This window comes from Gossypium hirsutum, chromosome D13 (genome assembly GCF_007990345.1).
Source record: "Gossypium hirsutum isolate 1008001.06 chromosome D13, Gossypium_hirsutum_v2.1, whole genome shotgun sequence".
In the NCBI taxonomy this organism is placed as follows: Eukaryota; Viridiplantae; Streptophyta; class Magnoliopsida; order Malvales; family Malvaceae; genus Gossypium; species Gossypium hirsutum.
Genome location: NC_053449.1, coordinates 4223333 through 4247367, shown reverse-complemented (window position 1 = coordinate 4247367; position 24035 = coordinate 4223333). Strand labels below are relative to the sequence as shown.

General features: G+C 31.2%; 3 protein-coding genes across 3 annotated transcripts; all 3 read left to right on the top strand.

Annotated features, from left to right (window-relative positions):
- Positions 1-196: 196 nt before the first annotated feature.
- Positions 197-3652, top strand: LOC121225635 (uncharacterized). Its single transcript, XM_041110029.1, has 6 exons — positions 197-484; positions 914-1149; positions 1230-1488; positions 2684-2863; positions 2945-3100; positions 3198-3652. Exons 1-6 carry the CDS (start codon positions 455-457, stop codon positions 3369-3371), a joined length of 1035 nt encoding a protein of 344 aa, XP_040965963.1. The 5' UTR covers positions 197-454; the 3' UTR covers positions 3372-3652.
- Positions 3653-5226: 1574 nt separating this feature from the next.
- On the top strand, positions 5227-9667 carry LOC107920297 (polyadenylate-binding protein RBP47B). Its single transcript, XM_041110028.1, has 6 exons — positions 5227-5774; positions 7526-8006; positions 8452-8534; positions 8611-8741; positions 8966-9059; positions 9332-9667. Exons 1-6 carry the CDS (start codon positions 5394-5396, stop codon positions 9470-9472), a joined length of 1311 nt encoding a protein of 436 aa, XP_040965962.1. The 5' UTR covers positions 5227-5393; the 3' UTR covers positions 9473-9667.
- Positions 9668-15253: 5586 nt separating this feature from the next.
- Positions 15254-16551, top strand: LOC107918774 (uncharacterized). The gene has a single exon (XM_016848357.2). It carries the CDS (start codon positions 15400-15402, stop codon positions 16423-16425), a length of 1026 nt encoding a protein of 341 aa, XP_016703846.2. The 5' UTR covers positions 15254-15399; the 3' UTR covers positions 16426-16551.
- Positions 16552-24035: the final 7484 nt, after the last annotated feature.

Genomic DNA, 24035 nt, shown 5'->3' with positions numbered 1-24035 from the left:
AATTGCACGTTAAATCAAAGTTCATGTATAATTATGAGATTTGTTCCCAAAAACAAATTATACCAAATTTGGACCTACCAAATAAGTATAAAGACTAAATCCAAAACTTGATCATAATAGAGGGACCAAAACAATAATTTAACCCCCCCAGAATGTAAGGCAATACTCGAAAAAAACATAGGACCGAGCGTGTGCTTCATCAACGGCAAACGGACTTGAGGAAGAAAAGAGCCTAATCATTTTGTTCTTCACGAGAATTAACCCTGCTATTTCTCTTTCGCTTTCATTCAATTTTTTTAATAGAAAAAAAAAGATTTAATTTGAAAGAAATGAGAGATGAAAACTAAATACTTCTTTTTTTCTATGTGAGTGAAAAAAAGAGGGAAAAAAACCATAGAAAAAAAAAGGAGTTGCCAATGCCTTTTGATTGCCTTACTCTTTGAGCTTTGAAGCCATGGCCGACGATCTGAGTTTCTTCAGCAAGGTTAGTATTTTTATTTTCCTCTTTGGGTATGTTTAGTAGGTTCCATTGTCGTCATATAGAGTGAGATTGAAGATTCTGTTATTAATATTAAATATTTATTTATATTGCCTTATTTGGTTTTCTGTAAAACATAAAATCTTTGCATTAAACACCCATGATTTTAGGGGGCTTTGTTGTCTTTTATCACTTTATTAAGATTGAAGCAACACCCAGATTTCATTTTCATGAAAGCTTTGTTCTTTGATTGTGGTTTCGATGTTGATATGTTTTTGTACATTAGAACGTGATTAATCAATTAATTAATATGGCTTATTTAGAACGGAGTTGAGTTTTTTCTAGCTGAATTAAATGAGAGATTAATGCTATAGCAATACCCCATACCATATTTTTGAAGGGATTATCGATATTGAAGTGATCTTTATATTTCAGGATTCTTTCATCCTAAAGCTGCCAAAGAAGTCTCCATTGGTGTTGAGGATGGTTGTGTTGTTGTTTGTAATGGTTTGTGGTGTGTATATATTCTCAATTTGTTTGAAGCAAATAAGCACCAGCAGCACGTCTGAGTTTTTGAATATCGGAGTGATTCAAAAGCCTTGTCCAGAACCTAATATTGAGCCATGGGAAATTCCTTACGCGCACTATCCGAACCCCAAAACTTTTAGCAGGTATGAAACTGGTTTTGTTGCTTCTTAGTTTGGTTTTTTAGTTTTATGAATTAATTCTGGGTTTTCTTGTGTGTGATTAGGGCCGAGTGCGCGTGCAATCCTGTCCGGTATTTTGCCATTATGTCAATGCAGAGATCTGGGAGCGGATGGTTTGAAACCTTATTGAACAATCATACTAACATAAGCTCAAATGGGGAGGTATTCTCTGTCAAAGTTAGGAGGACTAATGTGTCAACAATTGTTGAGACTTTGGACAAAGTATACAACTTAGACTGGTTCACCAGTGCCTCCAAAAATGAGTGCACAGCTGCTGTTGGATTGAAGTGGATGCTTAATCAGGTGAGCTTCTCATATAGCAGAAATGTAATGTTTGCTAATATTGTTATAGCAGAAATCTGTGGCCTTAATGAAATGTCTTATGCTCTTTACCTCATGAGTCTGAGAATAGGAATTGATTAGCCTTTTCAACTAGAAATTGGTTCACCATATCAGCTATACAAAGCCTTAGTTAAAGAAATGACTTAGCATACCGAAGCTAACTCTACAACCAGGATATCAAGGATGAAGCAGAAGAAACCGGAAACATCCTTCATATTTATGGATACACTTGTGATTAGAGTATTTTTAATGGTCTTTCGGTGAAAACAACCTTTGAGTTCATTGGTTTCTAGGGCATTGTCATAATTTCATCTGCTCTTTCCATGTTTCATTTTCTTTTGTCTTCTTAAAATTATCCACAATCTTTGTTTCTAGCTCTAGTTTTATGTAATTCTCTAGCAACCAGATATATTTTCCCTGCAGTAGAAACACATTCCCTATTGCTCTGAAGAAGAAAAGACTATCCTAGCTTGTTTTATGCACAAAACAATCGTCAATCCTTTCATCTTGTTTTCATTCCAAAACATAACCAATCATATATTCTTAACCCAGCAAATGACTTTCTGTACAACTATGACTGATTGGAGCCTTATTTGCATCTAGACACTCCTTTTTCTCACAAAGCAGGTTCGGTGTCTTCTTTTCTGCATGAAGTTGGGTACGACTATTGGATACCGTGGTATTCACATCTGAGAGTAATCTTAAGTGCCATCACTAAAGAAAGGAGACATGTTTATAAGTTCTTGGTATTTTACGGTTTTATTCATTTTCTAATGAGAAGCACAATTATAGGTAAATATTTACCATTACATTGATAGGGAACAGCTATAAATTTTTGTAACCTTGAATAATGCAGTGGAGACTTTAGCAAAATAATGAAAGGGGAACAGGAGAAAATGTTTTTGTAACAAATAAACATGGGAAAGAAGAGATGGCAGCTTATGAAGTTCTGAGGGACTACGTAGAAATATGTGTTGGGAAGTGGAGAAAATATATATTAAACAGGAGACCCCTTGTCCGATTTTTTGTTAACTCGAGAAAATGTATTTAGTCTTCTTAGTAAAGTCATGTTTCTTATGAACACACATTGCTCTAAGTATTGAATTCATGATACAAATATGTCTCTGTTATACATGATCATAATCCTTTACTGCAGGGATTGATGCAGTACCACAAAGAAATAGTGGAATACTTTAATGCTCGGGGTGTTTCAGCTATTTTTCTCTTTAGAAGGAATCTTTTGCGCAGGATGATTTCAATACTAGCTAATTCTTATGATCAGAATGCCAAGCTACTAAATGGAACCCACAAGTCTCATGTTCATTCCCCTCTCGAGGTTTTCATCCCTCTTCTCCTCCTCTCTTTCTCTCTCTCACACTCATATCTAAAAGACTCAACTCTTTCATAATGATTTCAGGCTGACATACTTGCCAGTTACAAGCCTGTAATCAACGCAACGCTGCTAGTTCCAAATATAAGGGAGGTTGAAGAGACTACTAAGAAGGCATTGGAGTACTTCAAAAGCACCAGGCATATCATACTTTACTACGAGGATGTAGTAAAGAACCGCACTGTAAGAAAATAAATGCTAGAAAACGAGACATCTTTTCTTAATGAATCTTTTATCCAACTGTGGGTTCTTAAGATAGTTGTTTCTATTATTCGTGCAGAAACTAGCCGAGGTTCAAGAATTCCTAAAAGTTCCAAAGAGGGAGTTAAGTAGTCGCCAGGTAAAGATACACAAGGGGTCATTATCCAAACACATTCAGAATTGGAATGATGTAGAAAAAGCACTCAACGGAACACAGTATGAAAGTTACCTATATGGAGATTACAGGAGGTAAACCATTGGCATGTACATTCTATTATATTGACCCTTTTATTCTTTTGATCTCCAAATGACAGGACTCAGGAGCCAACAGGGTGGGGAACCCACCAAGCCACCCTGTTGAAGTTTTGGCTATAGATTTTGCTTATTTTGCTTTCAACTTAGAAACCTGTTTCTTTTCTTCTTCCTCTTCTTCTTTTGTAGCCTCACACCGACTATTCTATTCATTCTTTTTCCCTCTCAACACACAAACTTTGCTGTATCTTTTTTTCCAATCAAAGGAGAAATTTGTTTTTTCCTGCTATGTGTATGTTAATGATGCCCCATCTATTATTTTTCTTTAAGAGTAACCATAATATGAATATCAATGGTTCAAGGTGGTGTCATTTACTCATTTCCTCCTCCATTTTACAGTTGCATATAATAGTGATGATGGTTCAAGGAAATCCTATTTATCATCAAAAACCATATTTTTTTTTTGGTTACCATGTTTTTTTATAGTAAGGGGTACGAAGCAGGAGTTTAGGGATCGAAATTGGGATTTTGGCCTCAACTGAAGACTTGAGCACAAGCCACCTATGATTCAATCGACTTTGAAGACTAGATACCAAGTATCTAAGACACTGTTACTAGGTTAGGTTGCATGTAGATCATCAAATACATGTGAAACGGGCATAGAAAAAGAAGAGAAAAAGGATGGTTTGAAAATTTTGATTGTTTAGTGGAGTTGCTGTTACTGGCTTTTGCTTCAATCATGGTTGATTTGTCTCGTTAGTATTATTTGCAGTCATAATCCTCTACTTTTATACAGGTAAAATTGTAAATGAAGTCTGAAGATGAAGTAGCCCTTTTCAGGATTGGATTATTCATAGATACCAAACAATAAGTAACGCGTTGACTTTCAAAGTTGAGATTTCCAGCCCACTACTGACCACACCATAGCCTTCCTTTTTGACCCTCCACTTTTATTCCCACTAAAATTACGTCGGCAAATATATTAGGTCAAATTTTGCTTGGTGGAACAAAAAACCTTGAAAGCTAGGAGAATCAATGTCACCTTCTAACATTTAATATAATTAACATATAAAATATATTTTTTTACTTGCAAATTATATATCAAAGCTAGCAACTCTAGGTCTACTTCTCCAAGGCTGACTTTTTTTCTAAAGAAAAAAGGTCGACTTTATTAAATCTTGAAATTCAATGCCTCATTACAAAGTTTATCAATAGATCAAATTATAATCTTTATCCTCCACTCGGTTAGTTTTATAGTTTGAGAATTATTCTATTTGAAATGCCGGTGATATTCAAATAAATCCTTTCTAATAATATCGATTTTAATTTTGATGAAAATGCTGTTGTAAATAAAAAATTATATAATCGATAAATTAGATGAAAATTTTATATAAAAAAGAAGATGAAAATTTTTAATTACAAGATGGAGATAGAATTAATTATAGGTTCTAATTATATATATATTTGACACAATACGCCTAGAACTACTCATATCTCCTTCCAACCCATATATAAAAGAATAACGTGTTTTAATGCATTCGAACTTACATTGACAATTAAATTAAAACTTAGACCGCAAATGAATGTTATTCCTATCCATTTTAAGATGCAAGTAGTGAAAGCGCTTGACAGAAATTCAATTACTACAACCAAACAAATAAATTAATTATTATTTTTGTAATAAGTAAATTAAAAGGAGAAAAAGAGAGAGTAAAAGCAGATCCAAATTGGACCGCCGGTAGCATCCAGACCGTCCAGGTCAGCAAGACCCGACCCCACGCGACAACCAAGTGGGGTCCATCCTAAACTCACGCGCCCACGGGACGGCAACAAAACAACCTCCACACCAACGTTGTAACCTTCACCCCCCATTAAAAACTCAGATCCACCGCCTCCCTTTATAAAAAAAAACCTTACACACTACCACCTTTTTTTTTGTTCTCTCTTTCGCCTATTTTTACGGTGGAACAGTGAAAAAAACAATACCGAGAACGTTAGATCACGTTGTTATCGACATACCAAGATGCAGTCAACCAACGGTACTGATTTGAGCTCAAAACAAGAACAAAAACAACAGCCGCCGCCGCAACAACCCCCGCAGTGGGTGGCGAACCAGTGGATGGGAGCCATGCAGTACCCGACGACGGCGGCTATGGTAATGATGCAGCAGCAACAGATGATGATGTACCCTCATCATTATATGGCTTATAATAATCATTTCCAGTACCAACAATATCAACAACAGCAAGGTAAACAGCAATACCAGCAGCAGCAGCAAAGCTATTCAACGAAACAACAACAACATGGATCTAACTCGGATGAGGTTAAAACGATCTGGGTTGGTGACCTAGTTCATTGGATGGATGAGAGTTATCTTCATAGTTGCTTTTCTCACACTGGAGAGGTAAAAAGCAATAATAATAGTATTATTGTCATTGAATAATAGATGTATGTGTTGTTATATTTGAATCTTGCTTTAGATCTTTTTTTTCTTTCTCTTTTTGGTGGTTTTAAGGAATCTTTTTGGTTTTGTTACTTTGTTGCCATTTCTTGTTTGGCGAGCTAGCAATGTTAGCTGGAATGCAGATCGGTCTTGTACGGGAATGAGAGCTAGGAACGCAATTCGCTACTTATACAAAACCTAATTCAGTAAAGATAGTCTTTTTGGGTTCGATTAGTAGGAATGAAATGCTATTTATTCGAAAGTTTGTGAATTGTTTGTTTTACTCAATAATTTTATAATAAACTATATGATAATGGGAGTGCTAGTTTATTTAATTGGATTGATAGTGTTTCTTGGTTAGGAACGTGCATGCCGATATCGGAAATAGTTAGGGAGATAACAGAGGTTTAAGGGTAATTAAGGTTTGAAGTTTATGAAATGGTTGCAGTTAAGAGCTTGTTTCCCATAAATAAGTTGGTCTTGTCAATGCTATGATAGAGGTAACTGCGCCTTGATCATTCATGAAGTGTATTATAGACAATTTGTGGTTTAGTTCATTTAAAAGATACAAGGAATGTTAAGTTTGTGGTTTATTGTTCTTAGTATAATTAGGGTAATTTATTTAGATTAACTTGTATGTCTTGAATGTTAAAGTTGGTTCATTAAAATACGACTGAACAGATCAATAGACTGTTGTTAATTGCCGTAATTAAGTAATATTGACTAAATGCGGAAAAATCAGGTTATGCTGTTGTCGACTGTTAGAGGATTAGGTTTTGGTTGAAGTCCGCTTGCATCTCATTTAGTAAACTTGAATTAGAAGTGGATTAATCATACATAATCCACTACTTGCATCAAAAGCTGAAGCAATAGCAGAGTCTAACGTTGTTCTTGGTAGAACTTTAAATGGATGTGGTTGGATCGTTTCTTATCATTTTAAGCTTTTATGATAAGTAGTCACCTAATTTAACATGGTAGAAGAGCTTTCAGTTTGAATACTAGAAACAACTTTTTAATTCTTCACCTATTATTGCCTGGTTGCCTTTTCACAGTATAATGCTTCTTTAATCTTTCAGCTTGCACTTTCTTTCTAGAGACTTGCACGTGACAGGTGTGTTAGTTAGAACTAGAAGCATAACATCCTCTCATGTTGGGTGTTAATGAGGGGGTGGGGTATTGGAGGTAGGCTAGATGGCAAAATCAATTTTGCTTGCATTTTGCCTTGCTACATGGACTTTTTTTTTTTTTTCAATTTAAGATTTCCAACATAGATAACTTGTTCATAAATACTGGAAATAGAATCCTCTTGCTTTGGATTCAAAGGTTACTGAGATGGCTACGTGGTAGTGTAAAGTTACGAACACCATTTCAGAGAAGGTGCTCGGATCATGTTGGAATTTTTTTATGAGAAAATCTCTCATGTATCGTTAATCATGTAGAAAGCTTTCTTGATTTCTCTACTTGTGTTACTTGAAAAAAAAATAGTGAGGAGGGGCTAAAAAGACTTGCTACCTTTTACTATTCTTTGGAAGCTTAAAATCTGACAAGGCTTTAGTGGTTTTATTTTCTTTGACTATTAGGTGCTCATTGCATATCATATTCTTGATGTGTGACCAGTACCTTTCTGAAAATTTTACTTGATTATCCATATGACATGTTCTTGTCATCATTGTTTTACCTAGCTTACGGACATTTGGCATTTCAAAATCCAGGTTTCTTCTGTAAAGATCATACGCAATAAGCAAACTGGTCAGTCTGAAGGATATGGATTCGTGGAATTTTACTCACGGGAAGCAGCTGAAAAGGTTTTGCAAAGCTATAATGGCTCTTTAATGCCAAATACTGAACAGCCTTTTCGTTTGAATTGGGCTTCATTCAGTGTGAATGAAAGGCGACCTGATTCAGGCTCTGACCTATCTATATTTGTAGGAGATTTGGCTGCGGATGTAACTGATACAATGTTGCATGAAACCTTTTCTAGTAGATTTCAATCTGTCAAAGGAGCAAAAGTTGTTATTGATTCAAATACTGGTCGTTCTAAAGGTTACGGTTTTGTTAGGTTTGGTGATGAAAATGAAAGGTCAAGGGCCATGACTGAAATGAATGGTGTGTATTGCTCAAGTAGACCTATGAGAATTGGTGTTGCTACTCCCAAGAAAGCATCCGGATATCAGCAACAGTATTCTTCACAAGGTACCTTAATATTTTATCCATGACAAATTAATCCAGTTCTTAAGTAAAACTGTGAGGGATAAACATGCAGGGGCCCTTTCTGGGTTCTCTATGATTTCTGCCATAACGTTGATGGTGAGGTGATTGATACTTGGATGGCCTTCACTTCTACTTTAGTGGAGCATATCGTGATCTATTCTTCATTTCAGGCTCGTTTTAATATGGTGAACTATGCTATTTCAAATAGTTCATCATCATATGGACATTTTATTTTGTTCAGTATCAGGGTCGCAGGATTTTCCTTATTCCATCTATCATCATGTTCTTTTGTCGGTTGAATGAATGACTGCTGAGCTAGTGTTTTCTTTTTTTAAATGTAAAATTTTCCAATCATTGCATTTTGTATTGTAAAACTCAGCGTGAATTTTAGTTGAATGATTATATTTTTGTTCTCCTTTTTTGTTAGCTGTGGTATTGGCCGGTGGACATGCATCAAATGGTGCTGTAGCCCAAGGTTCTCAATATAATAATGATTCAAATAATGCTACTGTAAGTCCTTTTCCTTCCATTTTTGCTATCTTCTCCCCTATATCTACCATTGATGACAAGGTTATGTTTCTTTCAGATATTTGTTGGAGGACTTGACTCTGATGTTAGTGATGATGATCTCAGACAACCCTTTTCCCAGTTTGGTGAGATCATCTCTGTGAAAATACCACCTGGAAAAGGTTGCGGATTTGTGCAATTTGTGAACAGGTGCCTCCCTATATGTACTTCACCACATTATACTTTACATAATGTTGAAAGTGTGGTAACTATATTGTTAAAAAATGTTATTTAGAGTTCCATCGTTGATAATACCATAAAAACATTGATGCACATTTTTAAGTGATGCAGAGTGATAGGTTTTCTGACAATTGGTAATGTGGGTGTATTATTCAATCATGAGCCTGTCGTAATGTAATGTATATCCATTTTAGGAAGAACGCTGAGGAAGCAATTCAGAGTTTGAACGGGACAACCATAGGGAAGCAGACTGTCCGTCTTTCTTGGGGTCGCAATGTAAACAAACAGGTAAATTTAATTTATGCTAAACTGGATGTTCTTACCAAAGGCAACTGTCTTATGGCCCATTGTTGCCTTGCTCATTGAAATGCTTATAGTATGGAAAGAAAAAAATAGAATTTTTTGGCTAAGTCCTAATTAATACGCCTGAGGTTACATAATATAATAGTATAGCATGACTTATACAATCTCCTGAAAGTGGTTTATGACATTCCCCCTCTCTGCTGCTATTGTTTCCCTTCGACTTGTTTGGCTTACTTCTTAAAACCGGTTTTTGATAGTGGAGAGCCGATTCGGGTAACCAGTGGAATGGAGGATATTATCAAGGGCAAGTATATGGTGGTTATGGTTACGGCTATGCTATGCCATCAAATCAGGATCCGAGCATGTATGCTGCAGCTGCTATTCCGGGTGCATCTTAACAGGGGTTTAAGAGATGAAAGCATGTATGAGAATTAACAATGGCTTGTAATCTGAACTTTCAGGTGAAGTTTTTAAGATTTTTTTTCATCAGATTTACCAATTAAGTAGGATGGGTTTTGCTTGCTGCTTTAGCTGGATCTTCAGGTTAAAGAATTTTGTTGCTGGATTTATTTACAACTTTAAATTGTGTTTGAGAGTTTTCTTCTTTTTTTTTTTAATGTGTTGGGAAGATTTTCTTTTTCTCTAAAATTTTTTATTTGTTCAGAATAAATTCACTGACAATTAAAAAGGTGGAGTTAATCACCAATTTTCTGAATGTTGGAGCCAATCAGGAGAGTGTATTTATGTTGTTTTACTTTGGGTTAGTTGGAATGAAATAGAATAAAAACTGAATAGTTATTCATGAGGATAGAATAAATATAAAGTATTTTGGTTCATTGAATATATTATTTTATTTATATAATAATAAAAGAGATGATGTCTATTGGTATCTTTAATAAATTGCTAAATCAATCAATAATTTGTTTTTTTAAATTATCAAGCTCACATTGATAATTTAAAAATAAATAACTAAACTTGTATTGTTAATAAAAAATTAGATAACTTTTAGAATTAAAATTAAATCGACAAATTTTGTTAATGTTAAGGGTTACAAAATATTGCTGGTTTTTTAAATTTAAAATTAAATTAATAAAATATGTAAATTTTGGAGGGTTAAATTTGTTATTAGATCAATAAAAAAAGCTCATTTTGTTATATATTTAACGGTGGTTGACTAAAATTTTAAATTTTGAAAACGGTGGTGATGAAATTGAAAGTTTTTAAAGTTAGGTGATCAAAATAGAAGTATTTAGGTGGTTTATCCTAATTTTTACCTAGTGATAAAAGGGGTCCAATGCATTCACCGGTAGACCTATTCAAGAGTCGTATAGCTGCCCCTATCTGGTAGATCTGGCCAAACTTAGGCTGGACTTGAATAAAAAAAATATTTTTAAATTAAAATTTGATTATGAAAACATATAAAATATAAACTAAAAAATATAACATTTTATTAATTTTTAATAGGAAAATGAGTTTTTTGGGCGATGAAATCAATCCAAAAACAAACTTAGACTTGAAAAATATTTTGGAATCGAGCCTCAACCGGACTCGACTTGATCCATGTACGCCTCTATTCATTGGACATGAAGTGAGTAAATTCATATGTGCTCTTTCAACATTGTTATTTAATATAAATATGATTTTCATTATTATTTAATACAAAAATGGTTATTTTTTGCTTTTATTTTACCGCTACCAATATGATTGAATTCAAATACATTCATATAATTAATTTTAATCTCATTACTATAATAACTAAACTCAAACCATTCTCAATTATAAGATTTCAACTTAAACAATGGTTTCAACATCATATTAAACTGATTGATTAATTTATTAAAAATATATTTAGTGATTACATGAACTCAACTTTTGTAAATTTGGTCATGATGGCTTAACAATGAATAGGGGTGATATATATATATATATATAATTTTCACTTGAAAGATGGCCACAAAATTTTCACAAAAAATGTCCACAAATTTTTTGTCATTTTCAATTGACACTTGATATTAAATTAGATAATATTTACATTTGATAAATTTCAATAACTTTTCATTAAGATTATTATTTAGTATATAACTAGTAAAGTGTTTTTTTAAGTTTTTCTTGAAAACGACTCCAGTTGAAAGCGTTTTTATCAAAAACGACTTATTCCCATAACTAAAAAAAAATACGATTTTATTTGATAATTTAATCGATAAATTTATGATGGCTCAACAAATACAATAAAAAACATACATAGGAAAGATCAAAATGAAATTATTTGTAGAAAGATTTGGATTTAAATGAATTTAAGTTAAAATCAAATTAAGTTTTTATTATCAAATTGAATTAAGAATGAAATTCAGAAATCAGAATTGACAAAGCAACAGCCTAATGGACTTCTGGTCCAAAGAGGAGAAGGGTAAGGAGAGAAGAAGAGGTTCGGCCATCTTATTTGATTTATTTCCTCATCTTCTAGATGGGTATGTTGAGTTGCAAACATTACTCTCTTTTTTGTTCACACATGACCTGCCCCTATGTCCCAATTTCCTTTTTCATTTATTTTGCATGGTGAGCATGAAGAAATTGTTTTATCAACTTTCCCATCAAATCATCTATACTTCTTTTTTTAATTATTTAATGATATTTTATTAATTCTTTTATGTGTTACTATAATTTGGGTAATTCTTTTACCTCAAATTCAAAATCTGAATCTCGAATCTAAAATTTTAAACTTTAAACCCTGAAGGAGTTAAGCTTCAGAGTTTAGGATTTGGGGTTCTATGGCATGAATGTTAAAATATCATTAAATAATTAGAAAGAAACCATGAATAATATGGTGGGAATGATCCATACAATAATTTCTCGTTTAACAAGAGAAGTAAAATAATGATTATGTATTCCTGAATTATGAAAAGTTTTATAGAATCACACGTAAAAACTGAAAAACTACAAAACTTTGAGTGTCCATTCGAAAGGTTTCACCTAATCACATTTCATAATTTTTCTTTTTTATGTATAAATACAAATATTGCGAGAATGTTTAGAATTAGTTTCTTAAAAGAGAAAGGAAATTATGAGTGCTCCGGTCTTTATAAAATAGAGTTAATTATTTAAATTATTTCATGATTAGCAATAACTTGAATTTTTATATAAAATATTTTATTTTTAAAATAATTGAGTTTTTTTATAATTTTATATAAAATTAGGGTTAAATTGACAAGAAATATAAAGCTGAGAACTAAAATTACCATTATACATGTTACTAAAAAAATTTATTATATCAACTAAAAAAGTAAATTTAAATATATTAGTGATCATATTATAAATTTTTTTAGTTAACTTACCAAAATAAAAATTATTTATAATTGAGTAATTAATAGTGTAATTTATATAAAAAAAATCTAATTGCATGGCCGTCGGTTGCTTTGTCGATTAATGGCCAATTGCCACCCTTCGCCTGCCTCGCTTTTCATTGCACTTTTCCAGCATGAAGGGAATTTTCAGATTAATAAAATTCTAACATTGATTTTTTTATTTTATTTTGAGATTTCAAAATTTTATATTTTATCTCAAACAGAAAATTATTAGAGTGCTTCAATATAAAACTCTCGGGTCATAGTTTTCATCTTTCGTATAGTAATGAATCAAATGATCAAATTAGAAATCGGTTGATATATCAATTGGAATAAATGGGTTGAACCAATCTTTAAATGAACTATTCAAAATTAATAAAAAGTAAAAATCGAAATAAAAAATCAGCAATTGAATCATTTATAGATAATAAATTTTTTTTATAAATTTTAATAATTTATTTAAGTATTATTGAATTGAGAATAGAATCAATTAAATTAAAAATTAATTACATCATAATCCGATTTTCAAAACATTAATTATAATTGTGAAAGCCTAATGAAACCCATTCTAACAAAATCATGTAGTGGTGGCCAGGCTAGTTCTAGCCTTGGCTTTCCAATTTTTTTTTTTCCATCTTTTACCTCAAAAAAAGAAGGAAAAAGAAAAAGATGTTCCAAAGCCAAACTACCAAGTATGACCCATTTGAATTTAATTGCTCCACTTTATGTAGATTTAGTAATAATATCTCATTAAAAACTTTTAAAATGTAAAAAAAAATCCTTTTTTAACTCAATAATTAGAATTTTCTAATATAACTCGTCATTATTACCTTAAATGTATATGTCGAGACAAGTTACGAAGTAAAATTTTGAGTGATACTTGGTAGTGTTCATTATAATCCATTATTATAACATTGAAGCAAAACTTGTCATATTTGTGTTGGCAAATTAATGAAACAAAATCTTTAAGCTATTAACTTAGCTGATATTTTGAAGATATGGAAGCCCATCTATGGGAACCAATCTGTTTGCTTATAAAGATTGGATTGGAGAAGATTGAATCATTTACAACCCTTGACTTATGGAGATTTGTTCGAATCGAGTTGTTGTTTTACTAAGAAGATTGTATCTCCGTCATATTGTGATTTACTAGACTTTATTAGTATATTATCTTTGCTATTTTGTAGCTGCTAGTAAAAGAATTTAGAGATGAGTGTTCTAGTCATTAGATACGAATGTGAGATCTCCATACTTGGAGAGTGATAGAGTGTGGTTCACTTGTTATATTGTGTATTAAAGATAGTTGAGTTACTCACCGAATAAAACTCCGCGTGTAGAGAAATCGAATTGCATAAACAAACATCGAAGTTTTAATTCTTTGTTATTTTATTTACTTGATTTTCGCAATACCATGGTGATTATTGCAATCAAGCTCTTGAAGTCTCGACCTTTTTCACAAAAAATGTATAACGTCTATAAAAACTAAATACATATGAGGCACAGTAGAAGTGTTTATCCCACAGTTTGACACCTAGCATATTTATTAATTTAGTTAACTAGGTTGGTGGGAGGAGAAAGAGGAGGTACCGGCGGGAGGGAAAAATGGGGAAGGAGAAAAGAGAGAGAAATAGACAAAGAAAGAAAGACATAATGTCAAATTATGGGCGTGGTCCTTTAATTATACTTAAGTTTGAGATTTAATCCTTTTAATTTAATCTGTCATAATTTGTTAAAGTACTTTCATATAATTAGTTAGTCTAAGTAACTAATATGATTAGCAATTTTAGTTAAAATTTTGAAGTGGATTTTTCCTTAAAATTATCATTCCAACAAAAGAAGAAGAAGAAATTTTGTGCTAGTATGATTAATTAGAAGGTAATTAAATCATGATGTAGCTGAAAGGGTTGTTTTAAGAAAAAAAATACACATAATTATTTTAACTAGAATAGTTAAAAGTGTTAGCTATTTGGATTAATTAATGATCTTATAAAATAGAGGGACCAAATTGTGTTAAAAATTAAAGTATAGGGCCTTAATCCTAAATTTGAGCATAATAGAGGGACCAACACTATAATTTGACCAAGAAAAGAGAAAAAGGATAGAAAAATGGGATAAATATAAAAACTATACTTGAACTTTGATTTTGTGCGATTTATACAAGAAATTTTGATTTAATTCAATTTTTATAAATCACTAATAATATTATCAAATTAGCACAATTTTATGTTGATATATTGTATACACAAATAATTAAATTAATCCAATATTAAAATAAATGTACGTATTCAATTCTTTAAATGTGCACAGTTGAACCAAAATCAAACTTTCATGCATACATAAGAACCACAATTCAAGTTCCATGTGTATAATTGCAATAAATCAAAGTTCATGTATCAAATTATACAATGGACCAAAGTTCATGTATAAATTTGATATTTATCCCTAGAAAAATAAATAAATAAAAATTATCTTATTATTTTTGTTTTAGGATAAATATCAAATTTATACATGAACTTTGGTTAAATGTGTAATGTTATATATGAACTATGATTTTATACGATTTTATACATAAAATTTTGATTTGGCTCGATTTTCACAAATCACTAAAATAATTATTAGTATAATATCATTTTACCTTTACATATTGCATATACAAATAATTGTATTTATCTAATATGAAAAGAAATTTGAAATATTTATTTTTTTTAAATGTGTATGGTTAAATGACAATCAAAATTTCATTTACACATTTGAACTATGATCAAAATTCCATGTGTATAATTACTTACATTAATTATATATTAGATTAGAAATACAAAGATTTTGTGTCACACATAGATGTGTAGGTAGATTTACATAGGCGGCTCTCTCTCTTGAGTCATATACATACATAACCAGTTTTCAATTTTCCCATCCTCTCCTTCCCCTCTCTTTCTTCCTTATAAAACGAAGATCCTCCCATCTCGACCTCCAAAAAGAAGCCTATGGGCATGGAAGTGGTGGTGCCGGTGCCGCTGGACTTCAACTTCGATAGCGCATGTTCGTCTCCCTATATGACTGCTCCTTCCACTCCTCAACGCTTTGGCAATGGCAGCAGCTTCTTCTTCAGTGCTCCAACTAGTCCAACTCGTGCTTCTTCTTCGGTTGCTGTCCCTTTCGAGTGGGAGGAAAGGCCTGGTATACCAAAAATGAATGATTTTAATAGCGGAATCGAGGAAGAAGATAACACCCACGGTGGTGGTGGTGAAGGGTGTGAAGATTTCGAGTTCGACTTTAGTGGGCAGTTAGAGAGGACGTCTTTGTCGGCGGAGGAGCTCTTCGATGGAGGAAAGATTCGGCCCTTGAAACCCCCACCTGGCTTTTCAGAGTTGTCAAGTTATTCACCCAAATCTCCCAGATCTTTCCGAAAGAAGGACATCGATCCATTCGAAACCGCCATCGAGAAGTCTCGTAGAAGATCGGCAGTGGAGCCCAAAAACACAACACAACGAGGCAGAGAAATAACTTCATCATCATCTTCAAGCTACGTTCACAAGAAAAGCAGATCATTGTCTCCTTTCAGAGTATCCGACCGCACCATGTTCGAGCAAGACCAAACCACTGCTTCTTCAACGAATCCCAAATCTTACGTGTCTTCAATCTTATCAGCAATTTCATTCTCTAAAGGTAACAGGAAATGGAAGTTGAAAGATCTTTTGTTGTTTAGAAGTGCATCAGAAGGTAGAGCAACGAGTAAGGATTCCTTCAAGAAATATGCCGTCTTGTCTAAGAAAGAGGCAGAGGATGTTAAAAGTTGGAGCTTTCGTTCTACTGAGAGTGTTGGGTCGAGTTCGAGACGGAGAGGACCGGTTTCTGCCCACGAATTGCATTACACGGCGAACCGGGCGGTGTCGGAGAAGATGAGGAGGAAGACTTTCTTGCCTTACAAGCAGGGTCTCCTTGGATGCTTGGGGTTCAACCCTGGAATACATGAGGTTTCTAGGGGTATTATGTCTTTCACACGTGGATGATCAAGATTTCTTGATTTCATTAATCTATCTATCTTACTCCGATTTCAGTATATATTAGCATAAAAAAATAAGCATATAATTGTTTATGAAATTAAAATATTTTAAATACTTATCTTTTAATCTTCTTAATAACAAATATATTCTATGTAGTATGTCTGTGTTAGGAAAGTTGAAATATGTTAGGAAAAAGCATGAATTAAAGAGAAAAAAAAGGTTTGGATAGGTGGTAGGGTGCGGTGCGTTTAGCTTATTTTTTTATCTCACGTTATAGTATTATTATAGTATCTAATTTCTCCGCCATCACTATTTTTACACTAACCCCAAATAAACGTATCGTTCATCCAAACCCACTGTTTTCTATAATATAATCATTAGGTTGTGGAATAATGGTGATTATGATAGATGCGTTTTCATAGTGTTGTGTGTTATTATATTGGGGGTTTTTGTGAAGTTTGAAATTCTCTATTTAAAAAATCTAAATTAATAAAATAATTAATTTATTCGTTTGCATATTTATGTAATAATATGAGAAAAAAATATTTATTACATATATTTATAATTTAGTATAAATTTAAAAATAAGCAAAAAGAAACTTTCTAATGACCAATTAAAATCAGTTTATTACTAATTCATATATTAAAATATGGTGAGAAATAACTCTTACCATAGTTTAAATAGTTTATTTTTTAAAAAAAATATCAAAATTAGATATTTAAATATAATTTGTATTCCATGAGTATATTATATTTAACAGATTTAGTATTATCAACTAAATTATACGTATACTTCTTTTTAGGTGCCATGAGCAATGGATTATCAAGATTTTATCTCTCGACTTTGAAAATAGTTTAAAGGTGTCTTTGGATGCTTAAACAAGCGAAACTATAGCTACCAAAGAGCTTTCCACATGGGAACACTTGAATCCATGATCTCCAGGATATAAAGATCACGTAGGCAAGTATGATACATAAGTGCAAAGCTTCACAATAGCCATGATTCCGCTTGTTTATATATCCAAAGGCATCCATTGATTCATTGTAAAATTCGAGAACAAAATCTTAAAGATGCATGAGAATAATTATCGAGTTGCACAATTTTTTATACATTAACTAATTTTTTTTTTTAGAATATCGTACTGATAATACAAAGATATCTGAATAGCATCATAATTTCCCACATGACCTCTATAGGTTAATATCTTCTCAACACAAAGCAATTTCAAAAATTACCTTTAAACTCAACAAAAAATTGAATTAATTTAGTTGATAGGTTTTTCCTTAGTGTTGAATTGTTACCATGATTTTTCAATCACTTTAATCTGGAATGATGAATTGTCGGCCAAAAATGGAGTATTAATATTTAAAAAAATCTTGGTAGGTTCAGCACAAGCATGTGCATTGCCTTCAAAATTCAACCAATTACTTTTGGTTTTGTACTAAAAGATTTCAAAAAGTTTTAACAAATTAACTACAATATTACCTAAAAATTTGTTTTAAAGCAGGCAATTAAAATTGTTTTTTATCTTCTTTTGCAAATGCTTTCGGTCCGTACCATTAATGAAAATATATGTCAGGGATGAACTCGATTAAGCAACGAACAAATAAGATAATAAAAAAATTGAAAAGATCGAACATAAATATTTTATGTGGAGGAATCCTTCCAAAGAGGGTAAAAAATCACAGATTAAGATGGGTTGAAAAAGACCTATTCATAGATAAAATAATTTTAAAATAATCTACACTAATCAGAGTTCGATTGGAACAAATACTCAGAGTTTAACTAGGAGAAGAAAATCAAGAAAATTGCATGAGTCGCTACGCCGCGATGTCCCTTGTCGTGTCGTTGCAACATCGTTTCTGTTTCTCCCTTGTTTTCATCGTCGCGTCATTATGACGTCGCATGGCTTCTCGTCGCGACATCGTTCTCTGTTTGTGCCTTAGTTTGATCGAAATGCAATGCATACTTCACAATATAATCACAAGAAATACATTCAAATGATAACAACCAAAAATTAATTTACAATTAATAATTGAAATATCTACAGAACACAAATACAATGAAATTTAAATTTAAAATCTCAAAAATTAATGTCTCCTAGATGATTATCTTTAATTTGCAACAATTGATACAAGAATCATCACAATGCTATAGGTTTAGAGGAAGTGTAGGCATGTGGATTATAAAGGAGACCTCACTAGATATCCTAAAATCATGGTCACTTTTTTTCCTTTATCCTCTCTTAATTATCTGAAGTTGGATAATTAATTTAGAGCTATAGGATTGGCTATATGACATATGATGCAATAATGGCTACAACCCTACTTCACATTAGTAAATATCCTAAATTTTCCACTTTAGAATATGAAAGAAAAACCCCCAAAGCTTGGGTCATTTATGATAATGATAATGACAATGATGTGGATGATGTTAAAGTTACAGGTAAATTATATAAATGGCCACTCAGTTATACCTGCATTTCTGTTTTGATTGTCTAATTTTAAAATTTTTAAATTTAGGTATTAATGTTTGAATTTGTTCTTGTTTTGGTCACTCATCGTTAAATTGATAACAGAAAGCTTTTTTTTCTAATTGATATAATAACACATCTAGTCTTCAATGCTTACTTAGAGTATCAATTTGATCTTAATTCTAAATAATTTAATAAATTTAACCATTCACATTTACAAATTCTATAAACTTGATCCTCAAACTTCTTAATCAAAACTTCCAGCTTTTAAAACAGAGTTATTCCACATCTATTAACTGTTTTATTTATGGTTGAAATTTTCCAATTCGGTATATAACCCATTTTGTTTATATTTTTAAGAAATTTAGTGTTAGAAAATAACTAAACACTATTAAAAACAATAGAAAATGGAAAATTTAAAAATATAATATATAATAAAATTATATAAATAATTTAATATTTGTAAAATATAATTTTTCACTTTGACTAGCATAATTTTAGTTTTTAATTAATTTGGTAAATGATTTGACACTAAATTAAATTATGTGATACATATTTCTTATTGTGGATTTAAAAATTAGAAATAAATAGAACGCATAATAATATCTTAATCAATTTATAAAATAAAAAAAATCATTATAACAAAAGGACATTCAATTAATTCATTCACATTTTTTTTCCTTATGAAAAATTAAATGTTCTTAATTTTTTCTTATATAATTATTGATTGAGCAATTGGATTTTTTAACTCTAGATTTAATTTCCAATTTTAAGGACCAACTTTGAGGACTATTTCTACGTACTTTGAGGGAAATATCATAATGTTAACAATAAGAGTAAATCTAAAGTTTTTTTTTTAAGGTTTTTCTATTTTCTTTATTCAAAATTTTATCAATCAAAGGGTTATAAAATATTATATTTAGAAGAAAACTAATAAAAAAAAAGAAATAATGTTTCAAGATAAACTTATTGGTATTAGGAATTGGCTCGGAAAACGGTTGGTTAGTTGTCAGGTTTTTTTTTTCTTTTTTGGGGTTTTCAAATTTATCAATGTGAAATGACTCTGTTTTAAAAGTTGAAAGCTTTGATTAGGAAGTTTGAGGATCAAATTGATAAAATTTTTAAATGTGTTGAGTTAAATTTATTTAATTAGTTAGAATTAGGATCAAATGGATAGAATAAGTAAGTATTAAGGACTAAATGTGCTACTATATCAATTAGAAAAAGGCTTTCCGTTATCAATTTAACGAAAACAGGTGACCAAAAAAAGAAATGAATTCAAACATTAGCGCCTAAATTAAGTATTTGAATATGATTTCAATATTTACTTTAGTACTCGAGTTTTTTCAATATGATACTTGAGATTTTTTTACCCAAATTAAGTACCTATGTTTTTTTTTGCTAGAACACACGTGTCAAACATTCATCGGGCTAAATGATACCATTTGGTTTGGATACTCAAGTATCAAATTGGACAACAACAAAAAAAAATTCAAATACCAAATTAAACATTAAAATCAAACTTATGTACCAAATAATATAAGGTAAACTACCAAAATAGGCATTTTTGTTTACCTTAAGTTACATTTTAAGTTACATTTTAGTCACTTATGTTTGAAATGTTACGTTTTAGTCACTTACATTATCACGTTATATCATTTTAGTCGCTGAGCCGTTAATGGTGTAACGGTAAGCTGACGTGGCACGTTAAATCATCATTTCAAATAAAAATTTTAGGTTAATTTATACAATCGCTCTCCATATTTTTTTCGTTTTGAGCAATTTAATTTTTTTTTTTCTTTATTTTCCATTCTCTTCTCCTTCTCCCTTTGTTTTCCTCCTTCTCCATTTCTTTTAACATAGTTTTTTTATGTTTTTCATTTGTTAAAACTAGTCCCTATACTTTTATATTTTGAACAATTTAATTTTTTCGAGTAACGCGAGCTTATGGACTAGTTTTAACAAATGGAAAACATAGAAAAACTATGTTAAAAGAAATGAAGAAGGGAGGAAAACAGAGTAAGAAGCAGAATAGAATAGGAAAAAAAAGGAAAGTTAAAATAACATAAAAGAAAAAAAAATTTTGCTCAAAATGAAAAAAATATAGGGACCAATTGCAGAATTTAACCAAAATTTTTTGTTTGAAATGATGATTTAACGTGCGACGTCAGCTTACCATTACACCGTTAATGACAATTAACAACTCAGTGACTAAAATGTAACAACACGATAACGTAAGTAACTAAAACGTAACATTTCGAACAGAAATGACTAAAATATAACCTGGAACAAACAAAAATGACTATATTTATAGTTTACACAATAATATATTAACCCTAATGGTGGTTTTGAAGGAATGTTTTTTTTTTCTTTTTTCCAATGAGAGAGAGAGAGAGAGAGTCGTGTTTAAGTTTATTAAGTCATTAGTAAACTTATGGTCAAAAAATTGGGCAGCCTGCAGTGCTCATCATTATCTTAATGAAATAAACAATATTTTCTGTTAGACTAAGCTTTGCCTTTGCTTTGATGTAGTTTTCATGATCAATTTCCTCCGTCGCCCTGGAATTCAACCCTTTTGACTGAATTTTCTTTGCCTACTCTCTTACAAAATGAATGAAGTTAAAAAGATTTTGTATGGAGATTAGGAATTGGGACAGGATGGTTTTTTTCTTGTCCGATTCTGACTTGTTTTTTTTATACATTTCGTTTCGTTACGATTCTATTTTGAATTTGAATTTATTTAAAATTTTTATCTTGACTCTAATCTTACCTTAATCTATCACGACATTTTAAATAAGAAGAACCCCTTCTTTAGTAAGGAACAATATTTAATACATAAGTATCATGCCCTATCAATGAATAATAACATGACGTATCTTTAAATTAAACAAAAATATGGAGGGCTTGTTAATAAATATCAATAATTTTATTTAAACACAATCAAACATTAATTGTAACTATTATAAATAAATATTAATAACTCTCAAAATTAGAATCTTGGATTTAAGGGTTTAGGCAATAGGGTTTCAGTCTTTGTTTATAATCAATTATTATTTAATTATGTTTAAATAAGGTTATTAGTATTTATTTATAAGCCTTTCACTATTTTTTGTTTTTATTTAATGATGATGTATCATGTTATTATTCATCGATGGTGTGTGAGATTTATGCACCGACAATGTATCGAATATTCTCCTTTTTGGGAAATATATATCCGGAAGAATAAAATGGATTTTACCTAGACTCAATCCCAAAAATTTTAATGTAAAAACCGAGCAACTCCAAAAGTTGGAAGTTTTGTTCAACCCTTAATGGAGATGGGGTATGAGAGTTGGAGAGAGACAGAGGAATTAGGATATTTAAAAAGACCAGGTCAAAAATGGTTTTATGAAGCAAAATTGAGGAAACCAAAGAGAAATTTAACAGGACAAGTTAGTATGAAGATCAACTGTTGTGGGCAGGGGAAACCCATTTTTCTCGCACCATATCCTCCATACTCCATTCCCGGTCAATGTACCATACTAAAGTCATTGTTGAAATTTGCAAGCTCCTATTCCATTTGTTCATAACCATCAACGGTTTTCACCGCATAAAATGTGAATATAAATAATAGAGATGTATAACACAAGATGTAGATATAAATTGTGGAAACGAATAATAAAATTAAAATATTAATAAATGTTAGGTGTATATTATACTTATAATTATGTTTAAATTATTAAAAAAAATAAAAAAGCAGTCTTACACCGTATTAGTCAATATGAACCAATTGGAGTAGTTAAAGAAGGAAAAATGACTGATTAAAGCCAAAGGGGGACCGGTTGGGAAAGAGTAATGGCTAGAAATGAAAATTTCCGCCATTAATGCCTTGCATTGAGAAGCCAATGCCCCAGTCGCGTCTACATAGGTTCAATTATGTTTCTACTCTTTAAACTCTTGTATATGGTCCCTTTGTTATTATTTTTTGGTGAAAATAGTCCCTTTATTTTTAACCCCAACAATTTAATTATTCTATTCTTTTAATTTGATAGTTGAAGTCGAATGAATGATACCATCAAATGATTTTTCACTAAATTGGATTATGTTATATTCAATGCGAATTCTAAATCTTTGAGTAATTGGAGCTAAAGGCTTAACACGCGTACATTTAGGAGGTCATTTCTCTCACTTTTTCACAACACAACAAGCAACTTCTCCCATTCTTGCTCTCTAAAAATTCTGGTGTTTTACTAAATTACATTAGAGTGATATTCTGTTTAGGAGATTGGGGCTCCAATTTTTTCTGGGAATTGAACCTAGTGTGATTTATCTAGGTTGAGTTTCTTCTAGTTTATTTCCCGATTCCTTTTGAGAAGAGCAATACCAATTCTGTTTCACCTTCTTTATTTGGTTGTACGAATATATAAACACTGTGTTAACCTTCGGGGCGACGTCCATTACACAATTACACCAATCAAGACGAATTTGCTTCTAAGGTAGTGGTTCTTTCATGGTACAGTGATTACTTCATTATTTATTTACGCTTAGTTTATTTTATCCAATCAATGCTAACGAATTTATTTTGTAGTAGCATATTTCCAACACATCCATCCAAGCCCAAATTCAAACCAAGGTCAACTTGTTTTCAATTTTATAATAATTTTTAGGTTATTATATATATGCTTATGTAAAATTGTTTATGTTTAGAAATAGGTAATGTGTTTTTTAGAGATGCAAATTACTGTTGTGGTTGTTGAGGGTGATTTTTATGAGTAATTGATAATTTTAGGTGTACACTTTTCCCACGAAAAAATGACATTTTAATGAGGCATTTTTTCTATTAAATTTTTTTTATTTAAAAATTTAATAAAAGTAAAAGTACATCTTTATCAGTAAATATTAAATAAAAATTTAATGGATAATTATTTGATATATCGTCTATAAAGTTTTTAAGACTTTATAAGTAAATTAAATGTGTGACAAATGTCGTATTTATTAAAATATTTAATTTTTTTACTACACCTTATAAGATATTTATCACATTATAAACCTGCTTATGGAGTCTAAGAAGCTTCAAAAGTGTCGTATGAAATAATTAAAAATTTGAAAGGAAAATATTTGATACTCTATCAATAAATTTTAAAATTTTCATATGTAGTGTTGA

Coding starts and splice junctions, on each gene's coding strand:
- LOC121225635 (XM_041110029.1), top strand. CDS start 455: ATGGCCGACGATCTGAGTTTCTTCAGCAAG. Junction 1,150..1,229: donor AACCCCAAAACTTTTAGCAG/GTATGAAACTGG, acceptor GTGTGTGATTAG/GGCCGAGTGCGCGTGCAATC. Junction 1,489..2,683: donor TGAAGTGGATGCTTAATCAG/GTGAGCTTCTCA, acceptor CCTTTACTGCAG/GGATTGATGCAGTACCACAA.
- LOC107918774 (XM_016848357.2), top strand. CDS start 15,400: ATGGGCATGGAAGTGGTGGTGCCGGTGCCGCTGGACTTCAACTTCGAT.
- LOC107920297 (XM_041110028.1), top strand. CDS start 5,394: ATGCAGTCAACCAACGGTACTGATTTGAGCTCAAAACAAGAACAAAAA. Junction 8,742..8,965: donor TTTGTGCAATTTGTGAACAG/GTGCCTCCCTAT, acceptor TATCCATTTTAG/GAAGAACGCTGAGGAAGCAA. Junction 9,060..9,331: donor GTCGCAATGTAAACAAACAG/GTAAATTTAATT, acceptor GGTTTTTGATAG/TGGAGAGCCGATTCGGGTAA.